The sequence below is a fragment of the Tamandua tetradactyla genome, chromosome 4 (assembly GCF_023851605.1).
Source record: "Tamandua tetradactyla isolate mTamTet1 chromosome 4, mTamTet1.pri, whole genome shotgun sequence".
In the NCBI taxonomy this organism is placed as follows: Eukaryota; Metazoa; Chordata; class Mammalia; order Pilosa; family Myrmecophagidae; genus Tamandua; species Tamandua tetradactyla.
In genome coordinates, this window is record NC_135330.1 from 29,262,715 (window position 1) to 29,287,611 (window position 24,897).

General features: G+C 42.1%; 1 protein-coding gene across 2 annotated transcripts in view; it reads right to left on the bottom strand.

Moving 5' to 3' along the window:
- Positions 1–794: 794 nt before the first annotated feature.
- The window catches only part of TNR (tenascin R), a 75,901-nt gene continuing 51,798 nt past the window's right edge, over positions 795–24,897 (bottom strand). For both annotated transcript variants that reach the window (XM_077155758.1, XM_077155759.1), the window contains 5 exons: positions 13,140–13,291; positions 11,671–11,767; positions 7,587–7,748; positions 1,827–1,990; positions 795–914 (listed from right to left, as the gene is read on the bottom strand). In XM_077155758.1, the coding sequence (XP_077011873.1) occupies positions 795–914; positions 1,827–1,990; positions 7,587–7,748; positions 11,671–11,767; positions 13,140–13,291 (695 nt within the window). The remainder of the gene's footprint in view (positions 915–1,826; positions 1,991–7,586; positions 7,749–11,670; positions 11,768–13,139; positions 13,292–24,897) is intronic.

Here is a 24,897-nt window from a genome sequence, read left to right on the forward strand (position 1 = left end):
CTTCATGGCTAGTGCCCTGATTTCCACTGCTTCTGTCCTTCTCTCAGTGCCTGACCCCAAAGTGTTAAAAAACCAACAAGAGTATCCTCTTCCCAGCCACCCCCTCAAATTATTGTTTGTCTGACTTGAGGGCACTGACTTATGACATGGCCACTAGGGCCAGAAGGAGGCCACACCTTGGGATTCCAAAATGGTGGTTGGATTTATGGGGAAGCTAGACAAGTAGGCAAAGGACAGATTGGGGCTGGAAGAGAGGCTGCCACTCTTGGAAAGGCAGCAGTCATTCTAAAGGGCCTGGGGTGTTGGGACAAGGCGTGTTGGGACAGGGTGCAAATGATTTCTTTCCTCTTAAGGGGAGTTGTTGGCAAAACTCTCTTGGTGAGGTTTCTTTTCTCAGCTGGTATGAAAAACTGACCATCAGAGGCAGTGACCGGATCAGAAATACCTGGCAAGTGAAGGCATCACAGAAGGAAGGCAGGAAAAGAAGGCGTCATGCCTTCTGCACTCCAGGACTTGTCTTTGAGTTGGTCTTTCAGAGAACTTCCCACTTTTCCCTTGTTGTGGGAAAGGATGTGAAGGATAGGATGACTGGGTAGGAGAGAGAATGGAGATGGGGGGTCAGGCGTGCAGCAGTAACCATGAATGGCTGCACCTCACTTATTCTTGCTACATCTCTGCTTCCTTCAAACACTCTTAATATTTTGCAAAGCACATTAACACTACCCCCCTTGTTTCATATTATAAAATACAAACAAATGACAGAAAAGGTCGGTTGGCTGGAGATGGCCCTCTGCTCAGAACCGTAAGGACCGCCGTTTCCTCCCTGCCACGAGAGGGTGGTTGTAGGGGCGCATCTTCATTTCCACAAAGGGGATGGAGAACTCATGGCCTTTCCAATGGTACCAGTTGATCCCCTGGGCAGGAGAAAGATATGCATGTCAGATCAACCTCCCCTTGAAGGGAACACTTGGCTGGAAAAGAAAGGGAACGATGGTGCATGGAATCCAAGATGTAGATTTAGCCATTTTCCATTAATTTGAAGCCTTGTGGCTGAGAAACCAATAAAGTCAAGGGAGCAGAGTATTTTCCAGCTTTCCCCTGGAAAATGCTTGTGGCTTGGGTCTTTATTGGGAATATATTTTGGTTTGTTCCTTATGGTTGGTTTTATGTTTTTGGCTTCAGGAGTTGCGTGTATCAGAAGGCAGTGGTGAATTTCAAAATCCTAGGAGTGTGGGAGCATTTTGAAGAAAATAATTATGTTTGGCTGCTCATTTCTGATGAGAGATTCAGGTGGTTTTCACCCAGGTTGACCAAACCTCCCAGTTTGCACAGGCCTGAGGGGCTTCCCAAGTTGGGAAGGTCCCAGACAAACCAGAACATGTTGGTCACCCTATTTACACAGCCTGGTCTATGGACTTGGAGTCTCTGATGGGGAAAGGTAGTCCTGTTTACACTGGTATTTCTGATCACTGGTTCCCTGTATCCTTCCCTGGATGAAAATAAGCCTGTGAAGTTGTTCCCAGAATTGGTGCATTCTCTTGTGGAAAATAAATGAAACTTAACAGGTTGTCAAGAGGCTACTCTAGATGAATTCTAGCTCCTGGTCCAGATGCTTTCTTTTCTTCCTCTGACTTCTACTCTGTCCTGCCCTTGCCCCAGTGTCTGCATTACTTTTCTCTTTAGGGCAGTCCTTTCTCAAGGGTTTGAGGATTTATTTTTAAAAGAGAACTGTAGAGCCCACATATTCATTGAAACCCAAAGCTAAGGGACAGTGTATGGGTTCCTCAGCTCTGAATCGTCAGTAACAATGCCAGGGCGTCACCTACCTGACTATGCCTGGACTCCCCGTATTTCCCATTGAGGTTGGTTCGGTGGCAGTTCTTATACCACCAAGCCCCTTTATAGGACATGGCACAGTTGGTAACTGCTACATCATTGTCTCTGTCCTCTGTGGAGAAAGGACGTCCTTGATGATAGCTGAGGGAGTCCCCTGGAAAAAAAAGGTACATTTGTAAGTGTGTCATATTGTCACTTGTTTATCAGGGTTTTCTGGACATTTACTTACTGTTAATAAACCTGGCTTCTGCTTATGAGACCTTCCACTTAGCTTTCCCATTTCCACCCAATTCATCACTCTGGCTGTATTGAACTTTTACTCCATCTTACACATTAAGGTCAACTGCTTCCATTTTGGTTTCTCCAACCTGCTTTCTCCTTCCCCCAATCTTTAACTCAGAACTCAGCCCCATCTCACCACCTTTTCTGCTTCCTCCAGGCATGACCCTGGGGTACAGAACATTTGTAACTTTGTCTCCAGAGGAGATAGTGATGAACCATGCAGAGTTGACCCATTCTGGGTCTCCACTGTCTACCATGAGCCTGGCCTTCTCCATGGCTCATCAGTTCTGGTCAGACCACACCCAAAATCCCATGTTTAGAACTTGGTGCTACCCTTTAAGAGAGACATCAGCAAATGGGTGCCTGTCTATTGGAAACAGGATAATGAAAAAATCATAATTATGTCAGAGGAGTAGTTGGGAGAAAGTAGGCTGTTGCCTGGTGAAGAGTAGGCTTGAAGGGAGAGAGAGAGGACTCATGATCACTGTCTCCAGATATGTGATGAGCTGTTGTGTAAAATGCAAATTAACCCTGTGGGAAACATGAGGATCAATAGATCGGGACTATAAGGAGGCATATTTACCTAATTATATGAGGAGAAACTATGTAAAAATTAGAGCTGTTCACAAATGGAATAGACTGATCAATATCTAGCATGATGGCATGAAGAGTTCTGCTGACCCACTTCCCAGTGATACTGGTAAAAATTATTTTAAAAAACAACCATTTGAAGCCTCTGGAGATAGTCTTAACTAAGATCAAACAGCAAATAAAGAAACATTTATTCAAGAAAATCTACAAATATTTGGTAAGAAAGGCTAGTTTGTGTTATTTGAACAAAGACCACTCCTAACCTTCCTCCTCCCAAGTCACTGTAGTGAAGTGTGGAGCACTCCCAGGAGGCTTCACTCCACACTGCTGTAACGGGGAATACAAGGATCCCTATCAACCTAGCTCCGAGTCAGAGGGCTTTTTTCCTGGGAGGGGCAGGACCTCAGAATGTCTCCCCCTGCCTCCATTGCTGATGCTATGTCCTAGATGAGTGTGGTCAAGAGGCAGACCCTGTCCAGTCTCCTTCTTCTGCCCAGTCCTCACGCATGGCTACATGCTGAGAATACTGGGTCCCTCATTGCCCTGGCTCTGACTGGTGAGCTGGTAGTCCTCTGCCAGGAGAGGCTAGCCAACAGCAGTTCAGGTTGCCGTCTCTCTGAATACCCACCTCCCAGAGTGAGGATATCACTCAAGGAGAAGTGTATCATTTTTCCCACCTCCAGGTCCACAGCCCTGACTCACATATTTTGCTAGGAAGTAGGGAGAGAAACAGCCATAAAATAGGTTGCTCCTAATCTTTCCCCAAAGGAACTGGCTTCATTTGCAAGAGAATGGAGAAGGTGAAATCTAAGGGCTCTGTCAACAGTAGTGGAGGTTGTGGTGAAAGACAACTTAGAGGGAATTTGGGGATTTAATGAAGATGCAGCCAGACTGTGCGCTGGCCACTTTATAGTAGAGATCCAGTAAGTGAGACAGCTGAGAGTAAGAGTAGCTCTCATGGGCTCAAACACTGATGCCAAAACTGATTCCTTTAAAGGAGCCAAAATTTGACTGAAGCAAATTTATGTCTCAGGGAGTTGTTGAAAAAAAAAAAAAAATAGAACACTCAATTGGCAATTTTTGGCATTTAACTGCTGGGTGTAGTTAGGGAAAGAAACAGTCCTACCAATGGCCACTGTCATCACAGGGTGACTATGGGCATATTCAAAGCCATGTCTCCCTAAGGAGCAACATCAAAGGATTAACATTGTGTGTGTGTGTATATGAGGAGGGTAGATTTCACCAAAATAATCCAGCCAGTCACTAAAAAAGAAACAAGAAAAAACAAAGCAAGCCCCTGGGGGTGGGGGACTAGTACACTCACTGATTTGCTACAATATATGATCAGAAATATTCAGTTTCTCATAACAAATCACAGGGAATGTAAAGAAGCAAGAAAATATCCCATACAATGGGAAACAAAACAAAACAAAACAAAAAACAGGCAACAGAAACTGTCTGTGAGAGTCATTACAAATATGTTCACAGAACTAATAAAAAGCACAGCTAAAGAAGTAAAGGAAGATGTGATGATAATGTTGCATCAAATAAGAATGTCAATAAAATATTCGACTTTAGACAAAAGAACCAAATGGAAATTATGGAGTTGAAAAATACAATAACTGAAATTCAAACTTTTTTAGAGGGGCTTGAATTTAAACTAGCAGAAGAAAGTGTTAATGCATTTAAAGATAGATCAACTGAGATCATGCAAGATGATGAACAGAAAGAAAAAAGAATGAAGAAAAATGAACAGAGCCTCCAAGACCATCGAGCATACCAACATACATGCAATGCGAGTTCCAGGAGTAGATGTGAGAAAGGAGTAGAAAGAATATTTAAAGAAACGGTGGCAGAAAACTTCCTAATGTTTTTGAAAAATAATAATCTATATATTCAGGAAATACAATGAACTCCAAGTTGGAAAAAACAGACATATAGTAAAAATGCTGAAAGTTGAAGACAAGGAGAAAATCTTGAAAGCAGCAAGAGAAAAAAAGACTTGTCACTTGCACAGGAACCCCAATACATTGAACAGCTGACTTCTTAGCTGAAACAATGGAGGCCAGAGGCAGTAGAATAACAAATAAAAAAAAACTGTGAACCAAAAATCCTATATCCAGCAAAACTATCTTTCAAAAATAAAGACAAAATAAAGACTTTCCCAGATAAACAAAATCTGAGAGAATTTGTTGCTAGGGGACCCATTTTACAAGAAATACTTAAGGAAAAGCAAGTGATGACAGACTAGTAATTCTAATCCAAACAAACAAAAAAAAAGAGTACTGGTAAAGGTAGTTACGTAAATTATAAGAAACAGTATAAATGTATATTTTCTCATTTCTTCTCATAACCGATTTAAAAAGCAACTGTACAAAATAATATGCGTATAATATAATGTTGGGCCAACAGCATATAGAAATGTAATATATGTGTAATATGTTTGCCAATAATAGAACAAAGGAAGAGGGTGGGAGCAAATCTATATTATGTTTAGGAAATGATTACAGAGAGTAAAGCAAGAATTATAACAATGTATTGTTGCGCTAGCAACATTAATAAATGTAATATGTATAATAATAATACCACTAAAGGGGGAAGGGACTAGAGCTATAGAGGAGCAACATTTCTATATATCAATGGAATTAAGCTAGCATAAATCCGAAGCTGATTGTGATAAGCAAAGGTGTATACAGTAACCCTTAGAGCAACCACTAAAGACAAGTCACACAAGTGGAATAGACTGCTTAGAGATGTGGTGAGATTTCTCTTCTTAGATGCAAGCAGAAAACCTCCATGCTCACTTGTTGGGATGTTGTGGTATGGCCCTTATGGATTGAATATTTGAGTTGAGGGATAAGACTATGATTAATTTATAATGATCAACCAGAGTTTTGGCAGGATCTGTAGGGATGCTGTGAAGAGGGCTTATGCTATTGAATAAAAGTCATCTTGGATGCTTCTGATTTTTTTTTAAGCTAGCAGAGACACTTGTTATGACACTATGGCTTCAGAGTCCATGCTCACTGTGGCTGCCAAATGCTTCCAGTGCTACTAGCACAACTTAAATCTTAGGGGTTGAGCTTTATTTTATAGGGAAGCTTGGATCCTCAGGGAAAAACTTTCTCTTGTACAGCTACCTCTAACTCAATATGTCATTTTGTCTAACCCATCCTCTTCATATTCTCCTCTCAGTGTCCAGGGAATCAGGCTTTGTGTCCACTCAGAGTTAATCCCATCATCTGCAACCCTTCCACCATCCATACCCCATTCTTTCCTAGAGGAAGTAGAAAAGATTCCTGCAGCTTTTCTATAGGCACAATCCTAATATGGGGAGTAGATAGCATCAGGTGATTTTTGAAATGATTTAGTTTGGCATCTTGTTTAATATACTATATCAATGGCTATCAAATGTCCAAAGTGTGGCAGATTAGACCTTTTGTTGGAGGTATGTCAGTGTGGTCTGATAGCCATTGGAAGTAATCTCAAGTATGAACAGAAACAAAGGAAATCGTGTCTTCTATAGGCAGGAACCATACCTGGCTGAGAAGAGAAATAAATGAACAGAGACAATGTTTGGAAGGGCGACATCTTGAGGCTCTTAATTCCAAGAAGCATGCAAATGTTGCTAAAATGAAGATACAGCCAGACTGTCTGCTGGCAACTTCATAGTAGAGAACCAGTATGTAAGACAGCTGAGAGTAAGAATACCTCTCATGAGCTCAAACACTGATGCCAAAACTGATTCTTTCAAAGGAGCCAAAATTTGATTGAAGAAAATTTATGTCTCAGGGAATTGTTGAAATAAAAAAATAGAACCCTCAATTGGCAATTTATGGTGTTTAACTGCTAGGTGTGGTCAGGGAAAGAAAGAAAGAGTCCTACCAATGGCCACTGTCATCACAGTGTGACTATGGGCATATTCAAAGCCGTGTCTCCCTAAGGAGCAACATCAAAGGATTAACATTGTGTGTGTGTGTATATGAGGAGGGTAGACTTCACCAAAATAATCCAGCCAGTCACTAAAAAAGAAACAAGAAAAAACACCTGCACTTAGCCCTAAAATCAGAGACAACAAAAGGACTAACAGCTCAGTGTACCAAACAGTAGAATACTGGAGAAAACAGATTTTATGTAATGCTCGAAACAGACTGGCAAATGCCTAAAAAGCAGACCAGATACTATGTTCCAATGAAACTATTAATGGAACAGAGCTTATAGAGTCGGTTGCTCTGTTTAGTAGAAATGTCATAAAAATCTATACTGAAAACATAACCATGTATGCGGTTCTTGTGGAGAAATGTGGCAAATGAGAAATATTTAAGTGAGGTCATTGGCTCCTTGTCTGTTGTGTTGTGATGCCTGCTAACGGGGACATCTCAGAGGATGGATCTAATTATGGATTGAAGTCCCATAATTTAAAGATAGTTTCCTTAGATGTCATTGTAGGGGAAATTTTAGCCCACAAAATAGATGATTATGTTCTCTCTGGATAAGAGCCCATATTGATTAATCCAGACAAGAAAAACAATTCTTTGCCTTCATATTGCACTTTTTGCTTTTTAACTTAAAAAGCACTTTTGCTGTTTTTAATCTCTCACTCTCTCTCTATTTTTCCCCTGACAACTCTGTGAAGCAGGGCTGGTGTTAATCTTACAACTAAAGTCCTGAGAAATTGATTTCAGGTAGCCCGAGTGCTTAGGGGCAGCCTGAGACAGAGCGGGGATTCCCAGCCCTCGGCTCCCTCCCTGGCCTGCAGAGAATTCAGGAACCTTGGGGTGCCGCCTCTTCCTTGTGCAGCTGGGGCCTAGGCTGTGGGGGGCCTGGCCCTGCCGCCCGCCCACCACCTGCAGGGTCTGCTCAGGGGCCTAAGGTACCTGCGGTGCCGTTGTAGCCTCCAATGCGGAGTCTGTACAGGCTCCTGCTGTCCTCCACAGAGAACCTGCTGTAGTGGGCGAAGGCCGCCTCCTGGCCATCCCGCATGTCCACGCGCAGCTCGTAGCGGCCCTGGGACGTGATCCTGTGGATGCTGTCCAGCCCTGTGGATGAGAGCAGAGGATGCCATAAAGCGGGTCCCCAGGAGCTTCAGAAATGGGAGGCCACGGTGACCTGAGAACACATGCTATGGGCAAGAGAAAGGGTATTCTGATTTCTCTCAGTCCTTCCCAGGTTGCTATAAATAGGCTCTGCCAGACTCCACAGCTCCTTCTGCAAAAAGGTGGGTGCAAATGGGGAATGAAGTACTGATACATGCTACAGTTCAGATGGACAGTGAAAGAAGCCAGCACAAATAGTCATATATCGTATGATTCCCTCATATGAAAGTCCAGCACAGGGAATCTATAAAGACAGAAAGTAGATTAGTGATTGCCTAGGGTTGGGGAGTGGATAGGGAATAGAGGATGGCAGCTAAAAGGAATGGGATTTCTTTTTGAAGTGCTGAAATTGTTCTGAAATTGACTGTGATGATGGTTGCACAACTCTGGGAACATACAAAAACCGATTTGTTGTACATGTTAATTGGGTAAATTGTGTAATATGTGAATATATCTTAGTAAAGCTGTTAAACAAACCGAACAGGCCAACACAGATCTGCTGATGAGTTCCTACCTCAGGCCAGGTCAGGCATCCAAACATCTAGTCTGGACCCAGTAAACGATAAGCCCTGAGCCTTGGGATTCCCATTCACTTTGCATTGCTGTGGATTTGAGTCCTGATTTCTACTTCCTTCTCTACCGGAGGCCCTTTGCTTTGCAGTGGCATCTGATATGTGACATCAGAGCATGCCATGAATTAGAATCAAAGAATCGCAGGGATGGAAGGGAATTTAGACATTTCTCAACCCAGCCGTTTTGATTCATGCAAGATGAAGCTGAGGTCCAGAGAGATGAAATGACTGGCTGAGGGTCACCCAGATCCTTCTGTTCCCCTATCCTGTTTGAGATTTAAATTTTACCCCAACTTTGATTGTGAGTCAAAGTGTTTTTTTTTGAATGCCAGCTGCTGTTTGCCAAGTTGCCGACCTGCCACCGACACTAGACTTGTGCTTGTGCAGAAGCAGTGGGTGCTGGTGGTGCCCAGAGACCCTTAACTGGCAGGTGGACCCACCAGGCTGCCAGCTGCTAGTGACTCACAGCTCTTTCTTTTTCTGGATAATTGCCAAACAGGGGTCCTTTGACCCTGGAGGCTACACTTTCCCTCCCCCAAGCCTAGGGACAAACCTCGGTCAGTGACTGATGTGGGTACAAGAGCACAGCCCCTGCTTCCCAAAGAGGACCAACCCTGAAGTGCCACTCATGCTCCAGAGCTTCCTTTGGAATCAAACTGAAAATAGTCTTCAGCTGAGACTACATTTTTGTAATTCCCGCCCCCCACCATTCTATTGTGTTTACACCCCTCCCTTCCTTTTTCCTGAGAGTACACGCCCAATAAATTTACTTGCATGGGAATTCCTGTCACAGGTTCTGTTTCTAGAGAACCTGACTTAGCACAAAAGCCATGGGTCATAGTATTACCCTAGCCTGAGTATGGTGGTAAACTAAACATCACCAGGCCTCTCCTCTATTCAAGAACCCTCACTGGCTCCCTATTACCCGTGGCATTAAGTAGAGACTTTACTTCCTGTTAGGGTTCATAACATGCCTTCATTCAACCCACCCCTCTCATTTTCTTCTCGCCCTGACTTGCCCTTTCCTCTGATTGGAGGGGTTTCCTCACTGTCCCCTGGTAGCACATGTCAAAAGGATTTCTGCCTTCCCTTTCCTCCCGCATTCTTTTTCTTCATCCCTCTGTGTCTTCTCCATGAAGCTGAACTCTTCCTTCTCTGAATATCTGTGGCCCTCTTGTTGGTAACTGAAACAGTGTTTCTCAGTGTGAGATGGCATCCCTGATGGAATGGGAAATAATTTCGGGATAAAGCACTAAATGATTTTGAGCTTACAGTGAGAAAGGTCTTTCTAAATTCTCCCTCAATCTTTCTTAATAGATCAAGGAGAAAACCTAACCCTTATCCTCACCTTAACTCTCAGCTTCAGTTTGGTTCTGGTACCTTGTGGTTTAATACCTAACACTTTCTAATCTCCGCATTTTTTTTTTTTAACATGGGCAGGCCCCAGGAATCGAACCCAGGTCTCCTGGCATGGCAGGTGAGAACTCTGCCACTGAGCCACCGTGGCCCATAATCTCTGTATTTTAACAACAGCAAAAGCAGGCTCAGAGCCTCCATATTTAGCTGCCGTTTAATGATATCGTCTTCTTTTCATTGGGTTTACTTTTAAGTCTTCCTTGTAATTATGGCATGTGATCACTGATTTTCCATTTTGGTAATACTATCAAGTTTCCCACAGAGAAATTAGGTTTAATTAAAGTTGATAAACAGAAAAGTTAAGTACATACTCATTCAGATATTCCACAACTATGGGAGGCCTGAGTGCATGCATTGTGGGTGCATTGATTCATGTGGATTATGCTTGTTTCCCATGGGAGCTGCCAACTCTGAAGGTAAGGCTATTTTCCTACTTGTTTGATTTCTCTGTCAGTGTTTTTATATGAGTTTTCCTTTATTGTTTTTTATTAATTAACTCACCAAACACCAGATCTGGGTGTCTAATAGATACTAAATTCTCATTACTGATTATTGATCAATTGACAGGTACCTACTATTCTTCAAGTGCTGTAATAAGCAATGGGTTTAAAAGGTCTATATGATGTGGTCCCTGACTTGAAAGGAGCTTTCCCAGTGTAGTCAAGAGAGACAGACAGCAAAATGGGCACTGATTTGGGTCACAAATCAAAAGAGGGAGGGGCTGTTTCTCCCATAGGTAAAGGGTGAGAAAAATGGTCAGGACATGTTCTATGAAGGAAGAGATGTGTAGCTAGGTCTTTGAATATACATAGATGGATGATAAGGTCTGGAGGGAGGGTGATAGTTGGCTAAGAAAGTATTCCTTGCAAAGAAAACATCTGCAGTTAAACATGTTTGGATTTTGGTGGGGGGAGAGGTGAGGGGGGAGGAGCGGGGTACTTAGGTGGAAGTACAGCCTCCAGATTTAGATACAGAGGCCTTGAACCTTAGCTCAGGAGTTTGGCTGTCACTGCTGGTGGGGAGGACTTATTGAAAAGTTTTATAAATGGGGTTAGTTGTGGCTCAGGTTTTGAGTGTGAGAAGATCATTCCCGTGGCCACAATGGTCCTAGGGGTAGGGGGGCCATTGCAGGCGGTTATGGGCATCCAAGAGAAAAATAGTAGGGGAGGTAGAGAGGAGACCACAGATACAGAAGGTGGTACTTCACCTTTCCATCTGTCCCTCCCCTGTATAAATTCCTATGAAAATCTAAGTCAGAGGGAGATACAGGTAATGTCAAACTTGCTGCTTCCTGGGATTGGCAACACTGCCAGCTTCCTGGTTGGGTACGCCTTCACCTTCTCACTCCAGCTCACTTCTCAGTCTACAGCTCCTGCCTATGTCAGACCTCCAGGAAATCACCAGTCACCTCGAATGCCATTTTGATTTTTTTTCCCTTCCGTTCTCAAATCAGTTGATCACATTCCTCCAAGGAGCTAAGTAGAGTGACTGGACTCATTTCTCTCTTTACCTGCAGGCTGGCAGGCTGCTGCCAGGTTTCTGAGCCATCCAGCCAGCCCGCTGCCCTCTGCTCCCCCCCCCACCCCCAGGCAGGTGCTCACTCTCATTGTAGTCGCCTCATATCAAAATCCATCAGCGTAAAAGACTATTAATGAGGATGGGAAGGGACAGAGCAAAGAGGAAAACACCACAATAAAATGCAAACAGATCAATAGTGGAGCCAAACAGAGCCAAAGGTACTGAAAGCAATTCACGAGCTGTCAACTTCTCAACAGACACAAGCAGGGTTTCTGAAAATCCCAGATGGACACAGGAAGGAGAGAGATGGACAAAAAGCCAGAGTGGCACATCAAGGGAAAGCCAGAAGGAGGCATTACCCAGCCAAAACTCGTCCTCCAGGTTCCCGAACCCAATCCGGTAATCAGCCCATTTCCGGAAAAAATCCGTTTGGCCATTCTGCCTCCTCTGGAATACCTGTGAAGAAAAAGAAAAATAAAAGTGGGACTGAGATGGTAAAGAAAAGAAACTGCAAGCAGTAAAATGGATATAAACTGGGTTTTACATCTGCAACAAAAAAGATGGCCCGATAGGGAGCATGGTGGTCCAGAGCTGGGCATTTATGCGGCAGCTTTCCCAGGGGATGCTTGGAGCAGGGGCTCCTGACCGACAGGCGGGAGTGTGACGCTGACGCTGATTTGCACCCCTGCAATGTAGAAAGGATTTATGATACATATAAAGCCCCAAAAGAGTCAGGGGAAATTGGCTCATCTCTCAAATTAATCTTTGGTACCACGGAGTCCATTAAAAAAGCATTTCTCACCCACAGAATAGGGCTAACTTCAGATCAGCTAGGAACTGTCATCGTATTGCAGGCAATGCAGCCGCGTCTCATGCACTTTCTAAGCTGTTTTAAGTGCTAATTTCATTTAACCTCCAACAAATCAGCCTAGGCTTCAATTTCCATTTATGCTTTAAGCAGGAGGCACAACTCTGTCAAAAATATAAAAGTAAATGCCTCCCGAGAGCTGCTGCTAGGAGGAGAGCCACCATTTAACTCTATTTAACCCATCTTTGCACCATCTAGCACTAGGTGTTTGCTGTGCTAGTGGGCGTCTCTCAGGGAGGTGAGGGGCTGGGTTCCCACCCACTCAGCTGATGCTGGACGGCTTTAGGGCAGGCTGAGGGAACCCTCACATCTGCATAGTGCCCTGTGTTGACTAGTGGGGCCGCTTGTGAGACTGCCCTTTCTATCCAGTCTGCACCGTGCTGTCAGGCATGGGGAGGAGGGCAATGACAGAAACGAAGTCTCTCTTCCTCACCACTGATGCTCCTTGCTGTGCCAGCTCTGGAGAAGGACCAGAGCAGTCGGGGAAGAATAGGGACAGGCGTGGCTTTTGTAACCCACATTCTGCTCCCCAGCTGCTTCCCCCATATGCAGTCCTCCAATGGAAGAATCCTAATCACCTCCCACATAGAGGCTATCCTCCTTCTTCGGTAGAGCCTTCTTCTTGCCTCAGCAGGCAAGGTTCCTAGGCCCACTGTAGCCTCCACCCCCTCTCCTCTGCAGAAGGAGCAGAAGGGAAGGCAATCATCTTGGGTTGCCTTCATTGGGCCAGGCCATTGCAGCCTCAATAGGCCTATTACTTCCTCTCCCTGGCCAACCCTACCATCGGGCTCCTGAACAGGGGACCAGAGGACAACGAAGAGCCCTGAGATGGGCATTTAGGAGGTGGGTAAAGGGGTGGCCAGAAGGAAGGATGGTGCCTTTGTATTGGCAGACTCTGAGCTGGGTGGACCAGAAGGCCAAGGCTGTCTGCAGGGGGGGGGAACGGCCGCACAGACTTACAATCCAGCCGCCGCCGTCGGTGGCCATGTCGCAGTACACCTGCAGCTTCTGGCTCAGCTCCCCATTGAGGAAGATGGTGTAAACCCCGCTCAGAGTGTCTCCATTCATCAAATGCTGGGCGCAGTCTTGAGGAAGAGGGAACACCCGGCCCCCTGCATAGGAAAAGAGGCAATTTCCAGAAAGGCTCTTTCTCCCACTATGCATAAGTGCCCCTTGGACCAGAGTAGTTTATAGGGGGCCTCACAGAACTTCTGTGGAGAGCTGTGAAGCCCTCACTGCCTCTCAAACAGTGTGTGGGTGTGGGAATCTGCATGGTTCTTCATTCCCCCTCTTCACTGATGTTGGATTTACAAGACAATATATAGTTGTCCGGGATCTGAGGACAAAAGGGCTCCCAGTCTGGCTCTTCTACCTACCTATTTATTTGACTTTAGGCAAATGGACTGACTTTCCCAGGAGATAGTTTTCTCATTAGTAAACGGAGACAGTAAAAATCCTCCCCTTGTTGAGTGAGGGGGTGTTAATTCAGCTAGTTATTGATTACTCAGGTGATGATGAGATCCATGCGCTAAAATAAATCACTTTGTAGGGTCCACCTTTCAAAAGGGTCGGAGGCATCTAAGCAGAGCCTCCCATCATCTGCACAGCAGCCATTAAGGAATGCCCCAACAAGCTCAGCATTAGCAAGAGAACGGATATCTCTTCCTCATCTAAAATCATCTCCTGATTGGACTACACAACCAAATAGCCATGTTTCACAGTTCAGTTTAAGGGGAGGACAGGGGAAGTAAATTGCTGCTCATCTCTCAGAGAGAACAGCCCAATTTGTAGAACAATATCTAATTAGCTGAAAAAAGCTTAAATCATGTGTCTTGAAGAGCTTAACTTCAGGACACATTTTAAAGCTCAGCAGTCCAACAAGCAGAGAGCCCACTGGTGGAGATTTTCTGGACTGCAGGAACTGATAGAGCAGATTAAAGGCAGGGCTTGACATCTGAGGAATAGCAGTTTGGGTGTTCTGTAAACAAAATGATCTTCTGGGTCAATGAAGAACGGGGTGCCATCGACCTGGTTCTGTCTGCAACCTCCGTTTGCTGGGGAGGCAACTCCAGGGCCAGTCACCACACTGACCCCTCGCGGCCAAACTGGTACACTACAGGCATGGTGTAGGGCCAAGTGGAAAGCTCGCTGGTGGGTCAGAGCAAGTGACAGCACAGAAGATGACATAGCAATCTCACGGGACACCCTTGTCATCTGCGAGCCCTGTCACACATCACCCATGAGGCACCCTGTGTTAGGAAGGAGTTGTTGGAGCTGGTAGACTTCGTGGAGGATCCCTCTGGAGCTGAGTTAACTCCCTCCAGGCACAAGGCTGTACTTGGCTTGAGGCTACACCACAGTCAAGGGCAGTGCCCACGTAAGGCGGTTTAGAACTGAGTCACAGCCTACTGCGTGCGTGGTTAACTCAGGCAATGACAATTCATTTCTATGGAATTTGTACTTTACAGCGTATGTTTACTGAATGTCTAATTCTTGCAAGAAACTCGCGAGGAAGGCAGATTGTCACAGACAAAAGAATTATTTTACAGAGAAGAAAACTACAGTCAGAAAGATCACATGACTCTCTCAGGTCACATGAACTCAGGTGTTCAGACCCTGAGTCAGTGCTCTTTGTACTCTGCCGAACCAAGAAATACAGGATAGAGATTACTGGAGATCTACATCTATACCTCTCTAGCAAAGGATTAAGTCACGTCTACATTTGTTTTATAAGCCTGTAAAGCTTCAACGATTAAAATTACTTTAAAAAGCTCTAAGTTCAAATTAAATATCACCCCAAAGTGATTTCCTTAATAGCTGCAATAAAACTACAAACATCCATTTCCTGGGTGCCCTAGACATATTTAAAGTTCCTGATCCCACCTATTCCTAGCAGTTACAGTCGCATATCAGGAGGAAAGTGAGAATGACCTCCTTCACATCTCCCTGTTCCTTTGGGAACACAAATGTTTCCCCTGTCTTCCAGGCCATTCTCGACCTGGTCCCTGCAGCAATGGGCCTCTGCCTTTCTCTCTCGGTTCCTCTTTCATTGCCTGACTCTGCCATTTTAGAATATCAGAATATCCCTCATCTTCCACTCTTGCCTTATGCACAAATACCCTTTCCTCCTGAAGAAAGGTTGATGCATTGAATCAACAGTTTCTCAAGGAACCAGAACCCCAGTTTTATCCTCAATATTCAACTTGCCTTCCTAATAGAACAACATCTCCCTCCAAACTTCAAAACGACCCTCTCATTACAATACACATATAAAGCCAAACCAAAATAAACCAGAATGGGTAAATAAATCATCTTATATAGGTGTCTTGATAATGCAGATTATTTAATATTTAGGTTATAGTTATCTTTTTGTTTGAGAATTAAAATTTTATTTCTTTGTAAAAAAATTATCGAGTAGTTGTAACAGTGCTTGCCTTCTCATCGTATAACTTACGATATGGCGCTACCATCTTTTCTAGGACGTGGCAAACTGTCATACTCCTAAGTGTGGATGAGTCCCCCAGATTTTATCCTTTGCACTTTCAATGTCGCGAAATGTCCTCAAGAGTTCCTTTAATATGAAGTTTCTTGCCAGAACCACTTCCTTTGAGACATCTTCACCACAACCGATTTCCTCATTTACGTCTATAAGTCACCTTTGTTAAGTTCCTCTGGTTGTATACCTAAAGTCTCTTCAACCCCAACAGTGTCAACATTCCCATGATCTTTTATAGCTATATGTCTATAACTCCATTTCCATTCCATTTGAATCCTGCAAAAATTTTCCTATAGCACTGTCCAGACTACTGTGCAAAAGAAGACTGCCTGTGCTTCTTGGAGTCGGGGTAGACTTCACCGCAATATCTTTATTCCAACCAACAGCTTCACCAGATAGCTTAATATTAAGCAATTCATGGTGACTTCTGAAATGATGAAACCAGCCTCTACTGATAGTAAAATGTTCTTTTTCAATCTCCTCGTAATAAAACATTTTCTTTCAATGTAGCAAGTAACTTGAATGCTTTGGCCTGAATGCTAGTCAAACTGATTAGGATTTGTTTTTTACTACAGTCTTCAACCCAGAATTGAAGTAAATGTGCCATTTCAACCAAGAGAGGCTTCCTGTTCCTAGTGCAATTTATCCTAGAAGATGCTAAAGCTACCCTACCTTGTTTTTTATATTCATCGGACTTTTTCAGTATAGTTCGTACTGTAGTTCATGCAGACCTAGATCTTTTCCTGTCTTGGCTTTGTTGTCACCATTTTCAAATCTTTTAATCATATGCAATTTCCCTTCCAGCATTATCACTTTGCATTTCTTCACTGCCCCATCATCTTTGCTGACCAGTTCCCTCTCTCTATTATCCGTTTGTGTAAAATGTTACATGGGTTTATCACTGGGAGACAATAAGGCTGTGAGACTACACTTTGTTGTTTGTACGTGAACTGGGTAAACAGATGCTCAGTGACCAAAGCAGCCTTTGAAGGAATTATTGTGATTTGTCATTGATCACGATGCACATTTGTTATTTGCCTGATGATTTATGGGCAGAAGAGCTAGCAGCAAAGTCTGTACTTTATGCAACTACTCATAGCACTGTGGTAGCTAAAATTTTGACTGTGTTTTTGGCAGCCCGGTGTTATTTAACTTCACTGTAGCACTCATACCCTTGCACATTGGAACCGTGCAAAGCAAGGACTACCTTATTAAATAAATCTTCAAGTTCTTGGTGAGATAAATCTGACAAATGATGTTTTCTAAGAAAAACACCCTTCAATTTTATTCTTCCCCAGCATATTTCAAGTAATTATCTTCAAGACCCAGGTATATTTTCCCAATATCTCCAAGAATAAAATTCCTTAGCCCCTCAATTCCACTGCAGCAAGGTGTCTTGCAGAAAAGGTTTTGATGAATTAAGAGTCCAAGGATGTTTATATTAGAATTTCAAACTCCTCTGAGGTCACATCACTATGGTCAACCTTACTGTAATCTCCTCCATTATGTCCACATCAGGGAATGACCACCCTTGAACAATGCAGGAGGAGCGGCCAACTGCCTATAGTTATTTTTTTAAAGTTAAAATTACTAGTTGGTTTGAAGTTAGATCTGTCATACACAAAGTTAGAATTCTGGGATGACTTGTCCTAGAGAAAGGGAATCTTTAAATATCTGAAGGATTGTCATATAAAAGAGGGATTATAATTATTTTTTAAATGAGAATAAAGCCAGCTTAAGAAAAAAATGTGATCTAAGGGGTGCCAAAAATTTGGATGGGATGAAGTCCAGTAGACTCAGTAGACTGCCTGCTGGGAGAGGTAGGGGGTGTTTTTTTCCTTCCAGGTCCTCAGCACTGGGCTGGTGGTGGAAATGCTTATCAAACATGTGCAAGGGTGGTGCTTAGAGTTGCTGTGCACAGCTGCCTTACCTTATTCTTTAACAAACTGCAAGTTCCCCTGGTTGTTTATTGACTCGATGGGTTGTCATTTAGTCTGTGCCATTGCATACATGGAAAGATAAGCCACAAGAAAACCTTTTTCTTGTGCAGAATACCAGAAGCAGCGCCCTGAGATCTCCACATTCTGGGAGCTTGGAGAAGACCTGCCATTGACCACAGAATCACTGCTTTCTATCCCTCTCCAGCCCACTGCACTGACACAGTTTTGATCTCACACCCATCAGTCCTTAATCAAATTAGTTCTTTCTACCAGATGAAAGAAATCAGAGGCTCAACTCATCATTTCCAAATGTGCCTCTCTTAAAATTCAGATTCCTGGATTCTACAGCAGATCTACTAGATCAGCATGTCAGGGGATGGAGCCTGGGAATCAGTGTTTTACAAAATCTCCTCAGATGAGTCTGAAGTCCAACTGGATTGGAAAACCACTGGTACAGACAACCACTTGCCAGGCCATGCTGGAGGGAATTGTCAACCTTGGATTCTATGATTTCATTTTAGAAATGAGTAGGGTAGGTGTTACACACAAACTCAAGGAGATAAGGCCTTGAGTGAGTGGAGGCCTCAGGAAGTTGGCAGTACTACTCTGGAACCAATGAAGAACAAACTTCAGAGCTGTGATCACTTGCATCGGGAGTATCAATTGTATCATGGTTTCAATTTCTGCTGACACAATTGTTGGTTTGAGTTAATGAGGCTAATTTGGTTCTGGGAAGGGGTGCTGCTCTAAGCCTCCTCTTGCCATCCCAGATTCTTCTCTGGGAGGAGGAAGTCCTCACCCTATCGGTTAAATTCTGAAATGCTGCTAACTAGGAGGCAATGTCAACAGGCCTTAAAATGTGGAATCCAGACTCCACTCTTTCCCGATATGTTTTCCTTTCCTGCTCAGAGAGGTTGATGGGCAGAATTGGTAACTGGACAATGTCAAAGGGCCTCTGTGTTTCTGCTTCCTTTGCCTAAATTCCCAAAGCTGGGTGGATAAATAGCCTTAGCTTCTCCACACCTCTCTATTCCTCCATCTGACTCTCTCTCATTATCTCTCTCTCTCTCCTCTTCTCTCCTTTTACTCCCCTCTCTGTCTCCTTCCTAGTAGATATGTCCTAAGTGGGCTGATCCCAAGATTTAGATTGGGTGGTATGGGAAGGGGAGGGTCGAAGAAGCTCTATTTAGCCTTGAGTTTAAACTTTGTGTTCCAGCTTTTGCCATTAAATTCCACATTGAGGGTTATTGGACCTTGGTTTAGGTAATTAGTAATAAAAATGTCCTGGTTCCCTGTCACTGTCCATTGTGTGTGTCCTAAAACTTCAGACATTTCATGATATGGGGAAGAGGTGATGGTTAGGGCAGATGTCAGGCATTCCTGTCTCTCTGGATGTCACCACCTAATATCAGAAACTCACCTTTAGCTTTAACAGAGATCATCTCAGTAACTTTTCCCAAGGCAGATATTTTAGGACTAAGAGCAAAACTGGGAGGATTTTCTTCCTTTCAGTATAGTAACTGGGGCCTGGCTTGAGGAAGAGGTACTTTTTAGCCCAGGCTGTGGTGATTACCAAGTTAAGAGGAAAGCCGTGCCGTGATCAGCACACCAAGATGTCTCATGGTTAAGTGTTTCGAGATGCAATTGTGAAAGCAGCAGGGTGGAGTGCTTACCGGAAGAAATGTTCAGAAATTGGTTTGTGTTGGGCATCCAGAGGCTGAATATGGAGTGGATTAGATGGAGCTACATGACAGCCAGCTGGGGTGAAGGAGTAGACTTCCTCTGTTCCCTGCCTTGCCTCTTATTTGTTTTGTGTCTTTGGGTACATCTTTAAAATAGTTCGATTTAATGACTCTGAGGAGTGTCTGCGCACTGCCCATCCTTAGAACAGCAGTGGTAGGACTGAAGTCACGATGTCAGTTTCTCTCAGAGCAGCCTCAGTAGGTTTCTCGGTAACTGCAGAGCAACCTCCAGCCACCAGCACTTCAATTTGATTTTTTTCCAGAAGTGGGTTTGTAGTTGGATCCTACCTGGTCCCCCTTGTTAGACTTAATGACCCCACAGTTTCAAAGTGGCTGGCTAGGTTGTGGGGCACAGTCTGAGGCCATGGACGAGACAAAGTTGTCTGCTGCACTCACAAGGCTGTCAAACCCACCACCTTCACCTTCATCACAGCATCTTCCAATTCATTCACTTGTTTATCTATTTGACAAATATACACAGGGTGTCTGTTGGTGGATGGGCAGATGGATATATGAAAAGGACACCGTCCCATCTTTCAGGTTGCTCATACTTTAGTGGGAGAAACAGATAAATGTAATTCCAAATTCTTAGAGCTATGGGAAAGAGGTAAACATGGGTAGTTGTGAGAACATGAAGAGGGATGAGAGGCTGGAATGGGGATAATTGGTAAATGCCAAGTAGAAAAGAATTCTTATTTTAGGAACTGATGTAGGAGCCACAAATTGGTGGCACAAAAGTGTTCCAGGGCCGTGTGAAAGGTGTATTCAGTCCATTTCAGAAAATGCAAGCTTAGCTGAAGACAGAACGAGTGCTTGGTTGATGGAGGAGGGAGGGCCTTGGGGAGGTAATCAAGGGCTGGATCATGCCATGAAAGGAAGTGGACCTGCTACTGAAGGCAATAGAGGAGGAACCCATAAGGGATGTTAGATAAATATTTAGTCCACACCGCAGCGTGGAGAATGGACTAGAAGGGGTGAGATTGGAGGTCCATATTCAGGGAGTAGTAGTAGTAAGTAACTCAGGAAAAGAAGTGGCAATAGCCTTTAAGAAGGTAATGGAAATGGGGGAACAACTATCAAAGATTGGCAGCTTCTATGGCTTCATCCTAAGCAGAAGGTCCTTGAACTCTGCAGACTACTTGCATTCTACCCAGCAAAGATCTGTTCAATAAGCTTTCAAACCTTCTCTTTGAAGATCACTTAAATGCATCCTAATGTAGAGAAATGTTCTGGCATAATTGCTTGTTATTCCTTGTATTCATTTTTATCAAGAGACCCAATTTCATAGCAGACTAGGCTACCACAGACTGGTAGCTGCCTCCTGGCCCCTCTCTGTGGCTCTTGATTCAATATGGCAAGGAGAGGGTTGAGTCATGGTAGTACCTCCTACCTGGTATCTCTGCTGCCTTTCTAGCCCCACTTGTTTCCATTCTCCATCCCACAACCATTATATTTCTAGAATGTAAAGATGAGCCTATCTTAGCCTCTCTCTTACTTGTCAAAAACCTTCCAATGGCTTCTCCATTGTAATTAGGATAAAATCCCATACCTTTACTATGGCCTACAAGCCCTGCACATTCTGGCTATCTTGTATTCTTCCCCTCTCTCATTACTCCCCAGCCCCACCAGCTTCTTTTAATCTATTGTACATGCCACACTTATTCCTCTCTTGGCTATACTAATTACACTTCCTTAGGCCTGGAATGGTCTTATATGGCACAAGCTCATCATTCCAGTCCCAGCTCAAAGAGAGGCCTTTCCTGACCACTCTAATTTGGTCCAGGGTTTGGGATGGGGTAAGGAAATGGCAAGTATAGAAGTGAATTCTCCCTAATTGTCCCTATTCCATTATTCTGTTTTATTTTTTAATAGTATTATCACAGCTTAAATTACCAAATTTTCTTTTTAAGTCTATTCCCCACTGCCTTATTCCCTTGAAGTAAGTTTCATCAGAGCCAGCATCTCACTTCTCTTATTCATCACTCTATCCCCAGCACTTAGAACTTACTTTGCCCACAGTAGCTCAATAATAATTTTTGTTGAATGGATAATGTCATGTAAGCACTATGTCCCTTCCTTATAATTATGAAAATGGGAATTAAAATGACATTTTCTGAATACATTTGGAGCAACAATATTGAGATTGGGCTAGATCAAATCTGCATTTAGCAATGTGCAATATGGGGCTTTCTATGCCATTCACACTGTCATCTTCCAACCTATGGCACATAGATTGTATTAATATTTGACAAAATTCCTTGCACTCCCTAAAGGGGGATCATACACCTCTGTCTTATTGAATTGTATAAACAATTCTACATATATAAATTCACAAATTTATATGAAATGGAAAAATTCCTCAAAAACTACCATCTCTTAAAATTCACCCAAAATGAAATCAATAACCTGAATAGTTCTATAACTACCCAAGAAAATGAATTCGTAGATTAAAAAAAAAATTTAGGAAAAAAAGCTGCAAGCCCATGTCGCTTCATTGGTAAATTCTCTCAACATTTAAAGAAGAAATAACAGCAATTTTACACGGACTCTTCCAGAGAATAGAAAAGGAGACAATGTTTCCCAACTCATTCAATGAGGACAACATAGGCCTGATACTGAAACACACAACAACAACTAAAAGAGTTTAGAATAGAGAGAATAAATTGGAAGAAAGTTTTGAGGCTCTTTTCCTACTTCTCCCCCATATTGTCAGGAGATAATCATTATTTACCCCCATCACATGTATTTGGTCCTTCCCTAATACCTATGTTCCCACGCAGCGTAGCTGATAACCCCAAGGGCGCAGGAGCTCACAAGCAATAATGTCCAGTCACTGAGGGGTAGACCACCAGGACTGACCACAAGCAGTACGACAGTCATCATCTGACGCCGAATTATCAGAACAGATGGATCAAAGCTAAGCAAATTCACTTTATTTAAGAGGCAAGGAAAGATGATAAAGATATGAAACAGGAACAAGAAATCACAAAGAAGTAGACATGTTAGGTATGCACAATGAAATAGTATGAAAATAAGGATATAGTAGTTAGGGGTAAATAAGAGCTTTAGATACAGCTGAAAAACTTAAGTTAATCACAGATCAGATTGAGGAACCCTTTGGAAAGGTAACAGGAAAAGATAGGGAAATTAAAAAAAAAAAAAACCAAAAAACCCTAAGAGATATGGAGAACAGAATATACATTCATTATCCGGCTAATAGAAATCATAAAAAGGAAAAATTAAAACAGAAGGGAATATTTAAAAAAGTGAATATAAAATCCCCAGAATTAAAGATAAAGTAGCTAAGATTTAAAGGGCTAATAAAAGGTCAAACTAGACATTAAAAAAGTAAATGATCTCCAAACAAGAAACAGTCAAAAAGCTTCCAGCAGACAGAAGCAGATCACCTACAGAAAAGCAATAATCAGATTGACATCAGACTTCTCAACACTGAGTACAATAAGACTATGGAATATTTTTAAATATGAAGGATGCAAATATTCGAATCTAGTGTTGATATATAATTGAATGGCAATTCAAATGTGAAGTGTGATAAACTTCTTCAGGCATATGAGGTTTAAGAAGGTTTGCCTTACAAAGTCCGGGTTTGCCTTACAAAGTCCGCTATTGAAAATTTAGAGTGAGTGCACAAATAAGCAGAGCAACAGTACAAGAAGTAAGAGTGATCAGATCCTGGGTAGAACGTCTTATCTTTGTCTTCAAAAACAAAACAAATCAAAACAAACCAACAAAACCAACCAATCCAAACCGAACAAAAAACCCAGACTGTATTCAAAGTAGAAAAAAAAAAAAAGAAAGAAAGAAATGCACAATGCACAATGAATACCAAACATGCACAATGACCCAGAACCAAAATGTAGATGGTGACTGGGTGGGTGGGAGGGGAGGGATAGGGGTGAGGAGGAGTTCTGAGGGATTTCAGACCGGGCTCAAAAACTTGGATTGTTAGAGGCAAGACATGACATTTACCCATTTAAGAAATCAATAGGGATAAATAAACATGAATATGGGTCTTAATCCAAGATCTGGTGCTTTGAAAATATTATGAGAAACGTATCACTGGAAGGACTGATTAAGAAACAGAGAAGATGAAAATAAAATAGAAAACTGAAAAATAGTTACAGGTACAGTAGAGAGTAAAAATAATGAAAGGCTTTATGAATAATTCTATGCTGCTACATTTTAAAATCAAGAGGAAGAGTATAGTCAAAACTGGTGCAAGAAGAAATCAAGAATGTGGATCTATAATTCGTTTTAAAAACTTTGAATTGGTGAGTAGTCAGAACTCCTATTCCAAAAATGACAAACAAACAAAACAATAACAAATGTCCACGTGGGTTTAAAGATGAGTTCTATCTTAGGCAAGTTCTTCCCTATCCTCATCTACTAACATAGAAAAAAGAGTGAAAACTATCCAGCTTCTCTAATGAAGTTAGTGGAAAATGGATTTCAAGACCCAATAAGGGGTGTACACAAAAAAACTTGTACAGGTCAATTTCAATTACAGTTGCAGATATGAAAAGCCTAACCAACATATTAGCTAACCAAATTCAACAGTGCATTAAAAAAAATCATATTTAGGTAGATTTTCTCCCAGAAACGTATCCAAAAAGACCCAATGTGTCAACGTAATCAATTTATCAGTGTAATTCACCTTATTAGTAAGCTAAAGGATAAAAGTCATATAATTAACTAAAATGGTACAGAAGAAAACATTTGATAAAGTTTAATAGCAAAGTTTATGACAAAATTTCTTCACTTGAAATAGAACAGAATTATTTAACTTACTACATGTTCTATAAACCAAACCTAAGTAAACAATGTTTTTGTCTATTTCAGGTTGTAGCCAATTATATATTTTATTTTAGAAAAAAATGAATAGCTTATTTTTAAATCTAAAAGAGGCTAAAAATGAAGTCTTAGCAAAGACTATGCAACATGAAGCTTTAGTTATATTCCTTTCAAGAATGGGAATAATTCAAGAATATCTTACATTACTGTGAGTTACGTAACATTTCGCATAGTTCTGGAAACCCTAGCTAATGTGATAAGGAAAAAGAAATTTAAGAATTAGAAATATAGAGCTAAAATTGTCATAATTTGCAGATGCATAAAAGGTTGACTAAAAATATTAACAGAAACAACATAAAACTAGACTTAATAAGAGAGTTCAGCAGGATTATTAGATGCAAGATCAATATGCAAAAATCAATAGCATTTTTCTACATTAGTTACAACCAATCAGAAAATACTTCTTAAAATTAAACAAAAGTAAGAAAGTAATAAAAAAAATTATAGGAATTAACCAAGAGCATGAAGATTGCTATAGGGAAAATTTTCAAACTATTCTGAAAAACATAAGGATGATTTGAATAAATAAAGATCTGTTATGTACATATAGAAGGGAAGACTTCATATTGTAAAAATGTCAGTTTTCATACAATTCTCCACAAAGATATCCATTATCTGTTGTAATTCAAATCTAAATTCTGGTTGTTGTTTTTTTCATTCTGAAAAAG